The sequence below is a fragment of the Anas acuta genome, chromosome 9, assembly GCF_963932015.1.
Source record: "Anas acuta chromosome 9, bAnaAcu1.1, whole genome shotgun sequence".
NCBI classification, from domain to species: Eukaryota; Metazoa; Chordata; class Aves; order Anseriformes; family Anatidae; genus Anas; species Anas acuta.
In genome coordinates, this window is record NC_088987.1 from 7,422,643 (window position 1) to 7,439,547 (window position 16,905).

Consider the following 16,905-nt stretch of genomic DNA (forward strand, 5'->3'; position numbering starts at 1 on the left):
TAAGAGAGCAGTGCTATGTAACACGAATGCTGATATTAAGAATGAGTAAGTGTTGTAAAGCCTAGTTTTTCCACTCCAGGACTGGTGGCTAACTTCCACAGCTCCCTTTATTGTAGTATTTGCAGGCCCTTCAGTTTATTCAGCCTCTTTCTTAGGCTGAAAAAAAAAAAAAGCCACAGTCCTTTGAGGGGAAAAAAATCACCTTAATCATTTGTTCATAAGGGCAAATTACTTACTTGCATAACATTCTGCTGTTCAACATGCACATGTAACAGGCTCACCAAAAGCAAGAGCAGTTGATGTTGTTGCTCTCTCCACTTCAGAGCCACTGCCACTGCAAGGATCTTGATTTTTAGGACAGGTGACAATCGCCATTAAATAAAGCATTCGCCTGTGAGACGGTCTGGTTAAAAGCACTTGTTTATTGGTTACAATATCAACTCATGGCAACATCTTTCACTGAGCCACTGTACAAATACAAAGAAAAGATCCATTGTGGAAAAAAAAAAGCTATAAACAGAGTTCATAGCAAGTGATTTTTTTTCACAGGGAAGTCTTTTTACAACAGCACTGTTAAAGAACAAATGGCACAAGTCCCTGGTTTTTTTAATAGCTTAAATAAAAGCTTTAAGACTGTTTCTGTATACATACACGATCCAAAGGCAGTGCAGAATCACTTCATAATTGGTAACATTACTGAAGTTTTCCAAAGTAGTCAGCAACAAGTAAAAAAAAAAAAAAAAAAAACCTAGCTGATGAGAAATGCTGGAAACTAAAGGCAAATTAAAATCAAGCATGATTAGAAGCATTTTTTTTCATTTTGGACTCCTTTGGATGTAATATGTACTACAAGTGTTCAGATGCTTTTATTTTTTAAGAGAAAAAAAGGAGAAAAACACAAATAGAGCACCATTGTGTAAGTAAAACAAAGGCTTGAAATATCTAAGACTATTCCACCGAAGTCCATATTAGTTAAACCTAAACATACTGTGTGGTATAAGAATGTCAGGCACATGTAATCTGTTATCAGTTATATCAATTAGTAACACTGTTCACACATTTACCATAACAACACTGCATTAACATTCTGCATGTATTTTACATAACCAGCAATTGGATAAAAAGGCTTGTGGTGCCTCTGAAGTGTAGGAAGTAGTTTACCAGCATGCATGCCAGATTACTGTATACAAAGTGCACCATCAACCCATGCTTAATTACTTTTACAGGAAATGCTATCTCAAAAATCAGTCATTCTGCTACACAACCATTTATACCAACTATTTGAATTAGCCAATACTTATTCTCACCAACATCTTAAAGCACAGCACTAAACCTAGTGGAGGTGACAGTGTCCTCAAAGAGGAAAGACTAAGCACGCCTGGAATGTTTTCACAATGTTTTCATTCCACCTTAAAGTAACGTGAACTTCATCGTGGGACACGTGGTTACACTAACTGAAGAGTTAACTAGTTCCAATCCATGCATTACAGTAAGCACACGAGGACCAGCTGGTACAGCGAGTCAGCTTTGCCAAGTCAAGGTCAGGCCCCCCTTAGGCTGAGGAAAAGCCTATCGAATCCACGTTCCATGTCAAATGGTCTATATCGGTGTCACCTTAGGAACTATCGGTTCTGCCAGATACCGTGCGTATCTGCAATTTAGCGAGGCAGATGATAGCAACGCTTGGAAGAAAAAAGGTCTGGAGACAGATGGAAACAGGCCCACATTACAGTAGTAAGTGAGTGTACATCAGCAAGATGCCATGTAAAAGCTTTCTGTGGTTTCCAGAATCTCAACCGGTAACATCCCACCAATAAATAGATGTCTGACTTACGTGACAACAAGCCCAAGTTGGGTGCGTGCCTAATTAGTATTCTCTGTTGCAAAGTTAAATCAACATTAGAATATGCCAACAAAAAATAACTGTACCTGAACAAAATCAATCCTGCTACACAAAGCACAGAGTTCCACTTCCAAGCCATAACCGATAGACTTAGATAGAAGAGAGGCTGGGAACAAGTTACTTTGCTACCAACTGTTTGGCACAATGGTCTCAGTCACTACGTTTCTGTAATTACACAAGGTATTTGAAATTCAGATAATGATGCAGTTTGGCACCAAACTTTTACAGCCTAAGATGTACCCACAAGTGCTGCAAAATCTGTTGTACATCAAGTTCGCTGTCATAGCTGCAGTTAGAAATGACACAAGCTGCACTCGTGAGCTTACGTTAAACTAAAGGCATGTATATACCATCTTCTGTGAGATGCAAAGCTCAGAATTACATCTTTTAAGTAAAACCTACAAGGGGCTGTTTTCTTAACTTCCTCACGTTAGAGGGAGTTTGAGCTTTTACCATTAAGCCACATCTATTTCAGGGAGTGCATCCACCTTACAAGTTCCCCAATGATAACCATTTACAAACAGGAAATACCACAGCTTGTGCAAGGTCACTATTTGGCCTCATACAGTAACAGTGTGTTACACCAAGCGTGGAGGCTTTTTGTTTCAGTAAAGTTCTAAATGATGTAATTAAACAGCAAACATCACCTTGGCAGGATCTATCACAAGCGCTCTACAAGTTCCCAAGCAGCATCCCAGATCCCGTTTCCACAGCTGTGCTGAGGCTTCTTCCACCCTTCCTTGTGCGCCAATACAAGAGGCACCTCGGGACCTGCAGCACTACAGAAACCGGTTAACCAAACAGCAAAAGCTGGCAGATATTTATATGATGCTTTTGGAAACCTCATTAGCAAGGGGTTGGCATTCCTCATTAGCTATTTTAAAAGCAGCTGAATCCAACAGACAATTCATCAGACACCGATAGTGAACTTATTTGCAGTAATACCTGTACAAGAGCCATTACCGTGTTTACAGTCTACCCAAACTTTTAAGAAAAGTTATATACATCTGTAAAATTGGGCTTGGAGCTTCACAAGTAGAAACTAGTTCTAACACCTGAATGTAAAAATGGCACCTGTCTTGGCAACAGTGTTGACTAGGAAATTGGTTCAAAACACACTTCTATGGAAAACACTTTTTTTAGAAAAAGAATATTTTCTTAAAATTCCATAGTAACAAGTTTTCAGAATTCACTCAAGGCAGCTGTGAGTAAAAAAATAAAATAATAATAATAATTAAATGCACCACTAAAAATTAAACCAAATCTGCATGATCCCAAAGAGATGCTCACTTAAAAGAGGAACAAGTATCTGCAATAGTTCTGTTAATGCAGACAGATCATAAAGCAAAATGCTGAGGAATTCCTGTGACATACAATATAGTGTGATTTTGGTCCTACACCACAATCTGCTGTTAGTAAATGTACACTTTCTCAGCACAAGATGTGCTTTTTTTCTTTTTAATTTATTTTTAAGTGAATTTACTGTGATTGGTACATTTATTGGCACCTTCACCATTACAGACATGGCAAGTTTACAGGCACAGTTTGGAAGTACTGAAATTTAGGATTACAAACGTCAGAAGCTTGACAAATAATCACCTCAGCCACAAATCTGTTTTGGTATATTACAAAATACTGGGCACTTATATATACTACCTGACCCAGAGATACCCAGACTCCCCATATCATCAGATGGGGGCAGATGAACATTACCTTCCAACCTGGTAATTTAAAATTCACATACATTTAAAATAAGTCACTTAAAAAAAGCCAACAGACTTTTAGATTCCCCAGAGAACATCCATTGCAAGCGCAGGCACGCTGCCAGGCACCAAAAAGTTAAACGCCCTTCCTGGGTAGCTTCAGATGGACATCAGTCACCCCGTTTTCCTGTACCTACACTCAGCTGTACTTGACCGGAACCCGTCACTTATAAGCTACTGACACTAAAATCAGAATAAATCAGGAGGAGAGGCAATGGCTACTTACAGTGGCAGAACTGCAGAACGATTGGCATCTAACAGGCCGCCGTGGCACAGACCGCTGTGACCACAGCAGAACAAGCGAGTCACCACCTTCAGAGTACTGAGTTCTGAAGGGTGACGCAGGTGAGTAAGGTTATTTGGTTTGGGTTAGGTCACACGATTCCTTTTGTAATTCACACCGCACGTAACTGACAACAAGCGCTTTTGGTTGTGGTATGCTTTGGCACCTCCCCAGTTTGGAGGGGAATTATAGGGGATTAACTGCACATTCAAATCTTCCTTAGGCTTCTAAGCAAAGTCCTCTCGAATTCCTCCGCTCATGGTGGTAACTGAGCCGGCTCTGCAAACACGCTGCTTTCTGCACACCGAGTGTCATGCCAAATCATTTCCCTAGTGCAAATCAGCTAGAGCTCGTGACGGGCCAAAACAACCTCAGTTAGTTAGAGCTGAACTGTCAAAAGGAAAAGCACTCAGCCACTTAGCGACAGCAATGCAGGTCACTTGGTTTCCATACCCAAGGCCTGGGTGGCATAACTGATGTGGAAAGCTGCAGTAAGGAAGCTAATACTTCTGGAACTGGACTTTTTTTTTTTTTTTTTAATATATTTTCTCTGTTGTTGCAAGTCTGCCTGGCATTAACTCCTTGGTGTTTGGAGGCCATGACTGCCAATGGATGAACCAGGAACCACTGGCTTAAGGAAGAACCCCCACGGTTAAAAATAGGCAAGCAGGTCAAGAAGTGAGTGAATAAGGCGGTTAGGTATTAACTGGGAGTCTCCAGGGCCTCTAAAAAAAATTCAAATGCCTTCCATTATAAAAACACATACATACCATTGGCTTCACTTTATCTACAGTAAATTCACAAAAACATTTAAAACAGCAATCTAGTTTATCCACTACAAAACTCAGAAGTGACATCTCAGGTTAAAGCAAAGCTATAAATGTAGTTCTTTAAAAAATGCAAACATATTTCTTTACATACAGACAAATGTTACATGATTGGCTGCTATAATGTGTATATTCTGTTATGTACAAAAAAAGTACAGGATTAGCAGACTGAGCACAAGCAAAAACCCTTCAAGGACAATCTAACCAAACCACCAAAAACAAAAAGACTGGCTCTTAGTTTGTCGGTCACCATGATTATGTGTGCTGGCCCCTTTTAAAAAGTCAGTGATTTCTTCCCCCCTCCCCTATTTCTTCACTTGATTTTTTTTCTAGTTTACAGAAAGCCTTTTTGTGTAATAATCAGTGAATAGAAAAACTTCACCTGCAAATACAAGGTAGAAATGTTATTTCACAGCTATAGGCTGCAGCATTGATCTCTCCAGATCTCAAATGGAGAATGTACATGTTTGGCTCCCAGTTAATTCCAGATTCTGAGAAAACTGTCCCAAGACCCTGTAGCTACAGCCATGCCATCATCGGTAACACCTAAACAGCTGACACGGTTGTCATGGCCAGCAAGGACACCTGGAAGAGAAGAAATATTGAAAGTTAACATTCACAGGGGGTCAGTGACTTCAGCTGCTGCTCTGCCCTCCCTGGTAAGTCTTCACACATGCTAAAAAAGACGTAACTCAGCATCCAAGCATCCTATTTCCTTTACCCTCAAGAACCATAATCAGAGCAGCTGTATCAGGAAATGCAGCAACGAGGTGTTACAGCGCTAAAAGGAACCAAGCAGAACCCATTACACCAGCAGCAGCCCTGCCAGTGAGCTTCCCCTGCATTTTGCATAGATTTTGACTCCCCATTTCCTGCTCAGGAAACGAAAAGCTTCAGCTCCATGCACTCACCTGCTCTCTCCCCTTTCAGAGTATCCCACACATTGCAGTTGAAGTCATCGTAACCTGCTAGCAAGAGGCGGCCACTTTTTGAGAAGGCTACAGAAGTGATTCCGCAGATGATGTTGTCATGCGAGTACATCATCAGCTCCTGATCTGCACGCAGGTCAAAGAGTCGGCAAGTGGCATCGTCAGACCCAGTGGCAAATGCATGTCCATTGGGAAAAAACTGGAAGTTTTAATTGAGAGACGGGAGTTTGACATCAGAAAAATATTGCTCAGGCATTATTTCAGAAGCATCACAGTATTATTTTGCCAGGGTGACCTGACAGAGGCCGAATGATGTATTAAGAAAGATGTGCTTGTTAAAAAGCTGCACATACACAGCTATGCAACAACACACTTCTAGAACAGCACCAATGACACTCGAATGACTGGAATCCTACCCAGACAGCTCCTGCATGCAGTACAAGGGGAGGCAAAGGGGATGTAACTAACTCCTATAAAATGAAGCAAAATGTAGTTATTTGTGTCCTGGCTGTGGGCCGGGAAGACCTGGGTGAAGTGGTGCACAATGTTCCACCGTGAGACGGTCAGCCACGTTGGCTGAGCCGAGACAGAGGATTGCAAGTAAGCAATTCAATTTCCAAAATCTACTCCAAATCAGTCAGTCTTACAACAGCCATATTGATTGAAATCGGAATGAAAAGAGCTCAGCGCATCTCAGGATTCAGGTCTAAGTATAGGAACTGCATTTTTCTACAGGTCATGCCTTTGGTATTCTCTCAGCCTTAATAATTTTTCATGTTTATCAAAAACAGATGCAGCTAAGACTTAGATTTCATTCCCTATTTGTCACAGCTGCTATCTTGCAGATCAGAACATAGTGTTACTATGACAGGGGAGAAATATAACCCAGTTTATAAATATTACAGAATGATTCCAAGGATGAATATTCAACATAAGCACTGATTTTAACTTTGCCTTGTACACATTTCACTGAAAGCTCTTTTCAACAGGAAATATCGAGTACATTTTTCTTTAACAAGGTTTAAGAGGAGGATGCTTGCCTATTTTGCTCCCTCTTGGCAGATCACATTTATCTATAATTTCAGTTTTAACACCTTGTCACCCAACTAAAACTTCCTGTCCTCTGTTCTTTATGTCTTAAAAAGTAAGGTCTCAGCTGCTGAACAAGAACATAGCTGACACTATTCCAAGAACACTTCACTGCATCATAGATAATGGTAATAATTCAGTAATGAGCTAGACCACAGGTTATTAGACAATCTAATTACATACAATTTAACCATCTTTACCCTATCGAGATAACTGATTTTAAATCAAGGTAACCCAACAGACTGTAGGTTGAATTCATGCCGCTGTAACTTTTATCCTCCCCCTTGATTCCCATGCAGAAGTACAAACGATCACTTACACACACTGCATTGATGTCTGACACGTGCCCTGTGAACGACTGCCTGCACATTCCATCTCGAATGTCCCAGAGCTTTGAGGAGGCATCACAGGCACCAGAAACAAAAGTCCTCATATCTGGGCTTAGAGAGAGACTCATCACATCACCAGTATGCCCAGTGAACGTGGTGGTCTGCTGACCAGTTTCAATGTCCCACAAAGCGCTGCAGATAAAGTGACAGCATTAACATAAGGTCGTTTTTTATTTGAGAGCTTCAGTTTTAAATATAAATTAAGGCATTGGGAAAACAAAAAGTAACTAAGCCCAAAAACTCACCAAGTGGTGTCTCCTGAGCTAGTGACAATTTGGTTGTCATCTAAGAAGCGACAACAGGACAAATATCCTAAAAACAAAAGTTAAGAAAGTTTCAGACTCAGTTAAACTGAAGGTTAAAATCCAAGAGTAGTGATTGCAGTTCTCCCACAGACAGTCTGTGGGCACGTGAAAAAGCATTTCACACCCCAATACATCTCAAAGCGAGACTGCTTCATTTGATACAATAAAAAAGTAAATAAAACAAAACAAAAACAAAAGCTGAAACAAGAATATGGCTGACCTGTGTGCCCTGGCAGCTCCCGGCTCACTCTCACATTGCCCTCTCTGGTTTTCAAGTTGTATATGGAGCAGATGTTGTCCAATCCACCACAGGCCACGTAGTTGCCAGACGGTGCGTACGCACAAGTCATCACCCAGGAGGATCTCAAAGGAATGGCATGCATCTTCGGAAAGAAAGAGCACATGAGTGCTACATCACACCTTCGCTCTCCCGTTTTACTGAAGTCATTCAGTCATTTCATGAATTACAGCAGATTAAACACACCGAACAGACTGTGTATTGTAAACTCCAGTAACTTGATTCTAGAATTATATACAACAACCTACGTTCGTACATATACAAGGATGAGAAATACCAGTAAGTCTCCTGTGAGCATATACAGAATTTCTGTACAACATTATTTAATAGCAAAGCTACTCTGAACTTAAACATTTACAAAATCTGTTTATTCTACTTTGATTTCTTTATCCAATTCTTCTGTCTCTTAAGTGCAGGTTATAAAATGGGACAGTAAAATGGGATGGTTGTGCCCAGGGATGCTGGTCAGTTTACAGCAACAGATCACCTCCCCACACTCTACCTAAGCTTTCCTCCTTGAACCGCTTTTTTTTTCCTCCCCCTTTCTCTGACCCCACAAGCAAAGCATTCATGTAAATTCTGAGGTTGTATATTTCTACAATTTAAAGCCAAATTAGTTTCGTAAGCAACAACACAGAGACAGATAAGAATAGAAAACTATAGTAAAAGCAAACCGGAGTAAAGACCTTAGTTATTACCAAGAAGTCCTACTTCTGAGGAATAGTATACAGCGTATCTCTAGCAAACAGCTAGTCACAAGAGTGGAAAAACGATTGTTTTTCTAATGTAGACTGCTGCTTTTCATTTTTGACTTGCAAACACAGAAAAAAATAGTCACAACTTCCCTAAAACACGCAAATTATGCATGAATTAGTGATATGAATTATAAATAACTCTACCTTATTTGTTGTATAACTATCCCAGATAATTAATTTTCCATCTTGTGAAGCACTGACTAGTAGCCTAAACATAAACACAAAGTAAAATAAGTTAATATAAAACAAAAAATAAATTCTCAAAATAGACATACATCATGCATGATTATCAAGTGATTCAGACTTTCGCTATTGACATTTGCCTTTTCCTTTTTTTTTTCCTTTTTAACTTTTAAGTACAATGTTTGTTGGATAATCTGCAAAGAACTAGATATTACATCATTAAGAAACCCATGTCCAAAGGGGCTCATGATTAATGATGGACAAAACTTAAAATACATTTTAGAAACTCTCTCTACCACTGCGGCGTTTGTTTTTTGCATACAAATATTTTAACTATAAAGCTAAAAAATAAACATAAATAAATTTAGGAGAAAAGAAGCCTTATTCTGGAAGCAGATTCTGGATGCGTATTTCCAGACTACATGTGGGAGAACAGAACCCAAGGCTCTGTGAACATCTGACTACCAGTTGCTCTAAGGCAGGCAGAGCAACGTAACTCCATCCTCAAAGCTTTGTGACTTTTCCTTGCTAAATACAAAAGCGTCTTTTTCAGTGAAACAAAGTTAGCTTGTAAAGTCTTAGAACTCTGTTATGACAGAAGTCATATTATTAGACAGTATTATTCAACATCATGGAAAACGCAATATTGATCATTCCAGAAATATGCCTCATCACATACCCTTCTCTGCTTAAACAGATTCAAAGAACTCAGCCAAAGCTAAAAGAAGGAAAAGGCAAAATGTCTGTGGTAAGAACAAGCAAGGCACCTCTCCTTTCACTCAATGCTTCTCTATTACTGCTACACAGTCCTCATCAGCTTTATAAAGGCAAATTATAGAATAAGGAATGAGATTGCTGGGGATGTTCACCCTGAAGAAGAGAAGGGTCTGGGGTGACCTCACTGCACCTTTTTAAGGCTTAAAGGGGGCTTATAAAAAAGATGGAGAACAACTTTTTGCTCAGACAAACAAGGACAGGACAAGGGGGAATGGTTTTAAACTAAAAAAGGGGAGATTTAGATTGGATGTTAGGAGGAAATTCTTCACTCAGAGGGCGGTGAGGCACTGGCACGAGCTGCCCAGAGAAGCTGTGGCTGCTCAAGGCACCTGTGGAGGTGCTGTGGAGCTGTGGAGGTGCTCACGGCCAGGTTGGATGGGGGCTGGGCAACCTGATCTGGTGTGTGGCATCCCCCTATAGCAGGGGGTTGGGACTGGGTATCTTTAAGGTCCCTTCCAACCCAAGTTGTTCTATGATACAGCCAAACAAACAAAGAAAAAAAAGACTGCACCACATGGCTCTCAAAACTTGACATTGTTTCAAGTAGACAATCTTATTTCTAACACGTAAATGACAGGTTTACAGATCAATTGTACAAACCTTGAGTCAGATCCCCAGTGCATAGCATAGATTTTGGCTAAGTGACCTCTAAGCGTACGCCTTGTTCGCATTTGAATTCGACCCACTGAGTCCAGGCTTGTTGTGATCTAAAAATAAATAAAGCAACCCCTGAGATACTGAGGACTATTTTTAATATACGAGATAACTGAATACATTTCAACTCTGATTAAAAAAAGAAAAGCTATCTTGGAATGCAATATATAAAGAAGAATACTAGCGTACAGCCCAGGATTAGTTCCATGTAACAATGGGAAAAAGAGATTTTTACAAAAGTAACATTCTTCATAATGGCTGTAACCAGAGCTTCAGAAATCTTTTGAAGATGTTACTATGCAATACTGAGCCTAATTCAGATTATCAAATCTGAAAATTTTCGATTAAAACCAAGTGAAGAAAATCTTGCAATACTTACTGCATTGTTACTTTTACAAGCATGGCAAAACTTCAAACACCAAGTACATTTGTTTCCAAAATACAGGAAAAAAACGATTTTCCAAGTTTTTCCAATATAGTAAATACAATTAACACACTCTATTGAGAAGGTAACTTTGAAGCAGGACATATTAAGGTGGTGGGGTGGTGGTTTTTTGATTGGTTTGGATTTTCTGGTGTGGCTGTTTGTTGTTGTTTTTTAATTAACTATATAAATTTATGGTACATCTCCCAGTTCTTGTTCCACCTTATTCTTTCAGTTACCAAATAAGAACATATTACAATCATGAACTGTAGGGCTGTGTGTTTTTTGTGTCATTTTTTCTTTTTTAAATGTCAAGGAACAACTTGTACACCGAATTAAGTACATACCTGAGCAAGAGTTGTGTCACTACATGCTTTCCTTGCATCCTGAAACGAAAGAACAGAAACAATTTGAATCTAAAACACAACACTGAGCATCAAACTGAGGGGTAGGAGAAGAAGAGGGACTTACAAGGAGTCACGTCCCAGTAACCTTTCAGTCTCCCTTTCAACAGAATACGTGATTCAACAGCATTTGAAGTTACCCTCACGTTGCAGTGCCTATCCCTTTCCCTGTATCCCTTCCCTGGTGCTGCTCTGCCTGCTCAGGGGGCACTGCGCACCCAGGGAAGGAACTGATCCTGCTTTAAAAACAACCACTCACTGTATGGTTAACAGGTTTTGTGCTAGGTGAGGCTCTTGTATTCACTCCCCTTGCCATCGCAGGTGTGATGACACCAGTTATGAGGGGCATGACCTGGGGAGTGGGATGGACAGCAGGCTCGCAGAAGCTTAAGCTGCTGCTGTATTTCATACTAAATGAAGAAAAATTATTCTACACTTTCATTCATTTCATGGAAAGGATGGTGCTCAGATCTCCATACAGATACTTTGTCTTTTTTCTTTACTTCAGGCTGGCTTTCTGTGTGTTATTCAACCCTACCTAGAAGCCAGACTTTATTTTTGTTTGCACGGTAACAGATTGGACACCTGAACCAGGTGAGCACTTCTGAGCCTGGCCTGCAATGCCCAGATCTTGCAAAACCAGATTTTGGTTACAATTGCAAATGCACAGCACTCCTGCAACCCAGACTCCAGCCTTTGTAAAACAAAACTAGACACACAGTCAGCAACCTCTTCTGACAAGCATGGTTTAAAATAATTGGCTTACAATCAGAGACAAACTCTATAGTGCAAGTTAGAAATAAAACTATCAACAGCAATAATGAAGGATCATCCACAAGAACCATCCTAATTCCCTGTAGTTTCTCTGAAGACCATCCAACTTCTGCAACCAACGAAGCATGCATGGCTGCCTTTATCACTTTGTGTGGCCCTCACCCCAAGAAAGCGTCCTATTTGTACACTAATGGTAACGTCATCTTTGAGAGGAGGAACAGAAACATTTACTTAGACATTTTGGAACTGAATTAATGCACTCAAACTAGACTCTTAGAACTTTTAAATACCTTGCTTGAGAGCTCCTTAATATAACAACTTTAATAACTTTTCGTGAGTGTTTACTTTGACTACCCTTTATAGCTTTTCTCCCAGAAAGCAGGCTTGAGAGTGGATTAAGTCATCTCAACTTATTTTTAAAATGTCTGAACTGTAGAAATATTTATAAAATGTTGACGTCTGGAATCAGGAGGGGTTTAAAATACCAGAGCAGTAAATCCCCTAGCACACAGGACTTACTTCGCTCACAGGAAGAAACATGCTGGATTTTAAACAACTTTAATTGTTTAGTTTAGCTGAAACACTTGAAGATGTTCAACATAAAATTAATTCTGAATGTGATCTTAACTCAACAAAGCAACTTTTCTTAAAGAGAGCTATTAGCAACACCTGTATTGAGGCTAGTACTTGTCATATGATTGGCAAATTTGTAAGTTTTAACTGGCCATTTTAATTCTCACATTTTAAATGTCTTTTCTACATATGCATCATCACATTAAGCCATTTACAGATTTGTTTTTACAGATATTTTTTTTCCAAATTTGTGTAGAATCATTGGTGTCATAGCACAAAGAATAAAAATGCCATCCACTCCTGAAAGGTTCTCCCTCCCTCTCTGTGCTTTAATCTGCATGTCTGTCAAGATGTCTCTCACTTTTAGCACAGATCTTTTAATACCCTTCACCCCAACTTGTTATGTCTAGGTTCTAGAAGTTTGCTGCTCACTTTTTTTAAAAATCACAACCACAAAATTTGCAAAGAGGCACACACCCCTAGCAACCAAACGTAGTACACTTCCACAGGAAACAGAACATTTTGTTCAAGAGATGCTAGGAATGAGCTCTATTATACCAATGGCTTACTTTCATGTTTTTTTATTAAACAAATATTTTGGAAGTATTAAAACTCTGCATAACTTAAACGGGAGCAAGTAAGAGAGATGATCTTTACACTTTATTCCTTTAAAAGGAGGAACTTCATCATGAAAAATAAGGAATTAGCAATTCTTACTCTGATCTGATTTCGCAGCTGCTCCGCCTCCTGCCGCAACTGTTCCAGCTCGCTCATCTTGCTTCAGTCTCTATTCCTCACGCTCCACTGGTGAAGAAAACCTGCCAATAAGGAGGAGAAAAGTTTCAGTATCACACTGTTTTGTTTTGTTTTTTAAAAAAGTAGAAGAACAAACTATACACCTATAGTTATTCTGCCTATACAAAGGCTCCAAATAAACATTCCTTTTAGTACAGTGTCAAGTGAATTCAGTGAGACCCACGGTACTGCTATTGCCGAATTACTGTGAAAAGTACAATTAAATTAAACGTATTTTGAGTACAGAAGCAACTGTCAACAGAAACACCCATAGTACTTTATGAAAACGTTACTGAACGCATTTCAGCCTCGCTCTTCTCACCCATCCTGAAACCTCCAGGAATGTCAGACTTCACCCCAAGATGGCAACAGAGAGCAAAGGCTGAAGCGGCCGCTTTAAAACATCTAACCTTAAGCTCAACTGTGAAACGAGCATCTTTCTACACGACATCCAAGGCAGCTTTCATTTTAAAGGTGAAAATCTTGAATCCTAGGTTACAGCTGAAATAGGTTTTCTACAATTTTCTCCATATTTTCTATGGCAAGACACAACGTAGGTTTCATTTCAAAAGCACGCACAGGGTGAGAAGGAATAATACAGATGGAAACATCCATAAAAGCAACTTCATGCTGTGGGGTACAGCCCACAGCAGCCTAAAGCAGTTCTCATCTCAACAGGGATGTAAAGTGACCTTAAGAGAAGAGGCCAAAAACCAGCAAGACCAGATGTAAGCACAATTTCAGTTTTTAGGTGTGGTTTGTTTGTTTGTTTTCTTTTTAAATCACATTTTGCACGCGTATGTTGTGATGTTGAACAATTTCCTCAAACCAATTTTCCTCTTTATCCTCAGTACAGCAGTGCAACCCAACACCACGATGGAGACCTCCCCATCTACCCACACACACCCCAATAACCTCCCAGTGACAGGGGACCCAGCCAGTCTCTTGCTGGGGAGCAAGCCAAGCACGGGTTTGTCTCTTTTTCTCTGACAGCAAAATTACACGGAAAGGCTGGGAGGTGGTGGGGCCGGGTCTCCCGCTATGTTATCTTTAAAATAAACCAAGCACACTTCTAGCCTACAAAAGAAAGAAGAAAGCCAAGCTACTGCTCACAAAATGCAAACTGAGGGAGGAAAAAGCTCTTCCAAACATTATTCTGAGTATTTTAATTTAAACATGAGAGAGAATACAGTAGTGCCCACCTGATTTAATTCACTGAAAAATGATCGAAATGAAGCCTTTTTATGAATAAACCCAACATATAAAACTGCATCACCTCTAAATCAAAAACATCCTACAGCAAGAGCACAGCGGTGATTTAGGTCTAACCAATACTTTCAGCTACACCTCAGCAAACTGTGAAGTCCGTACCTTCACCTTCCCTAAACCTATGCTCTGCTCACCTAGAAGACACCATTGTCCGTGTGTGAATACTCTGGGAGGCTGTTTGATGCACCACCGATGTCCTATTTCAGAAGCCCAGACTATTTAATGATGCTTAGTTCACAGCAGGCATAAAATAAAATTAATCAATACGCTGATGTCCAACTTCAAAACTGAAATGTTAAGAACTGCAACCACTTCAGCATGCATGCTAATCAAATGCTTTCAGTCTTTGAAATTTAATTTTAACACAGTTGATCAGAATACCGCACCTCTCTGAAATACAGTTCCAGCAGTGTCAAAATTTCCTGTTTTTGTTCTAGAACGTACCCAAAGGTAGCACAGACACAACAACGGACTCAAGTGTCTAAAGCAGGCAAGCCATGATACCTGCCCTCCTCTCAGTTACCTCCTGTGCTATTTTTAACAGAAGGTAAAGATTCCTAACAGAAAAGCTGATCTCTTTCTAATCTTCTGTGAAGGGAAATGCGCTTCTGCTCTGTGATGTGCCACACACGTCAGTGCTCTGTGAAGGGTGACTTCAACACAGAGAATAATTCACCTTAAAGAAAGAGACATTAATATTGAACTGGAAGCGTGCATTGCTGGTCACAAGCAGGTACAGGCAGGGCATCTTTTTACTGGCAGGTGAAACTGTGAACGTATCAGAAATTTGGTCTCAGAGACCACTGCTGACCATTCTGCACTTCAACCATAAAGGCAGCGTTAATGACTTTAACGCCATTAGTGTCAGTAGTGTTCATCCCTAATGCCACTTCTGCATGAAGCCGCACCAGCAGCTGGACAGCCTCGGATGGTGTTACCCGAACACACACATTGCCACGTGGCCACACTCCAACTTCTGAGCTCTTCTCACTCACCCGTATCAAGCTTAAGTATTGATCCCTGAGCAAATTCAAGGACAATGACCTTTTTATTTTATTTACAAAACCATTGTTAAAGTTGAGAAGCCCCAGCGGTATCGGCACGTTCTGAAGTCTGCACGGTCGCCAGGAACGTGTCAGTGCTTCGAGGCCAGTCCACGCCTCGGCGAATGCAGCCGCTCCGAGTCACGTGAATTAGTAGGGAATCTGGATTAATTTAAGCTAGAATAACCTGGGTTTCAAGTTCCTTTCCAGTTCGCAGCAGCTGAACAGCAAACTCTGAGATACTCTTAAGCTATATATACAGACACGGGGACACCACAGCACATAACCTCAGTTCAACCACTGAGCTGAAGTGTACCCAGAGCTCTCTGCTGGCCTGGCTGCAGCTCCCTCTGAGCTGCACATGGGTTCAAATGAGCACACACCTCCAAGTATTTAGCAGGACTGTGAGCACGATGCTTCCACTTGGGATTTTTTTTTTTTTAATCCACCATTCCAAAATGCCTGGAGGAAATTACAGAAATGGGGTGGGCAGGGAGGAAGCTCTCAGACTCCTCCCCAGACGCAGGCTATCTCCACGAGCAGCGCTCCTGAGCTGCTGCCAGCACCTGCCTGGTGCCACGATCCCGAGAGCACAGCGCGAAGATCTGTGCACACGTGGGTTTGTCTCTGCTTTGATGCTGCTGGTGCGACAGTGCTATGACTGAAGACAGCAAACGACAGGAAGCCAGAGGCAAGGCGTAGCTGTGTGTGCAGACCACCACCCAGGTGAGATGTGCGTGTTGTGATCTTGTTTCTGAGCACATCGGTGAGGTGACCTGTCAGCCACGGCAAGAAGACGCGCCGAGGTGCCCGGTGGTAAAGGCAGATGGGTACATCCTGTAAACCTCTCCGCTGCGAGGAGAAGCAGGCCATCACCACAACCTTGAAGCAGACTATTTCCAAATGCTGCCAGCCATCAGATAAAAACCATTTGTTTTTTTATCAGATTAAATGCTGTGACTACCTTCTGAGGGATCGCAACGAGCAGAGGCGATCTGTATCACAAATTCTTCTTCACACAATGGATTAGTGAAAACCTCCTCGGATTCAGATCTAACCTGGACAAGGGTTACACAGGACATGTCTGTTCTTCTTCCCCTCCCAGAAAATGAAATGCTACCAGTCAGGACGGAGTACCGCTCCACAGCCTGGTAAACTCATTATTGCAGACACGAACTTCCCAAGCCACACCATGCTCTGATGCGCACTCAAAGAAGCCATCAGCGCGCTCACCACAAGCAGAAACGGGGCCGTGATTCCTCTCGTCATCTCAGGGGACAGAGGGGAGCAGTATGTCTACCTCCCTAACTTATTAAATTTTTAATAAGTGTCCGGACCGAGAAAGAATATTCTGAGTGCAATGAAATGCAGAACACCAGTGGAAGCTGCTTTTCAGCACTTGCAGGTAGAAATGCCTACGGAAAACCCAGATGCTTCTCTTCACATGCAGCCCATGATGCGCACGATG

The 16,905-nt window shown here is 40.9% G+C and overlaps 1 protein-coding gene across 1 annotated transcript in view; it reads right to left on the reverse strand.

Annotated features, from left to right (window-relative positions):
• Positions 1-404: 404 nt before the first annotated feature.
• Positions 405-16,905, reverse strand: part of GNB4 (G protein subunit beta 4) — a 29,226-nt gene continuing 12,725 nt past the window's right edge. Inside the window, exons 2-10 of the mRNA XM_068692659.1 lie at positions 13,048-13,148; positions 10,927-10,965; positions 10,102-10,208; positions 8,686-8,749; positions 7,709-7,871; positions 7,429-7,495; positions 7,114-7,315; positions 5,688-5,904; positions 405-5,361 (exon numbers count right to left, since the gene is read on the reverse strand). Coding sequence (XP_068548760.1) covers positions 5,255-5,361; positions 5,688-5,904; positions 7,114-7,315; positions 7,429-7,495; positions 7,709-7,871; positions 8,686-8,749; positions 10,102-10,208; positions 10,927-10,965; positions 13,048-13,104 — 1,023 coding nt within the window. The 5' untranslated portion in view covers positions 13,105-13,148 and the 3' untranslated portion in view covers positions 405-5,254. The remainder of the gene's footprint in view (positions 5,362-5,687; positions 5,905-7,113; positions 7,316-7,428; positions 7,496-7,708; positions 7,872-8,685; positions 8,750-10,101; positions 10,209-10,926; positions 10,966-13,047; positions 13,149-16,905) is intronic.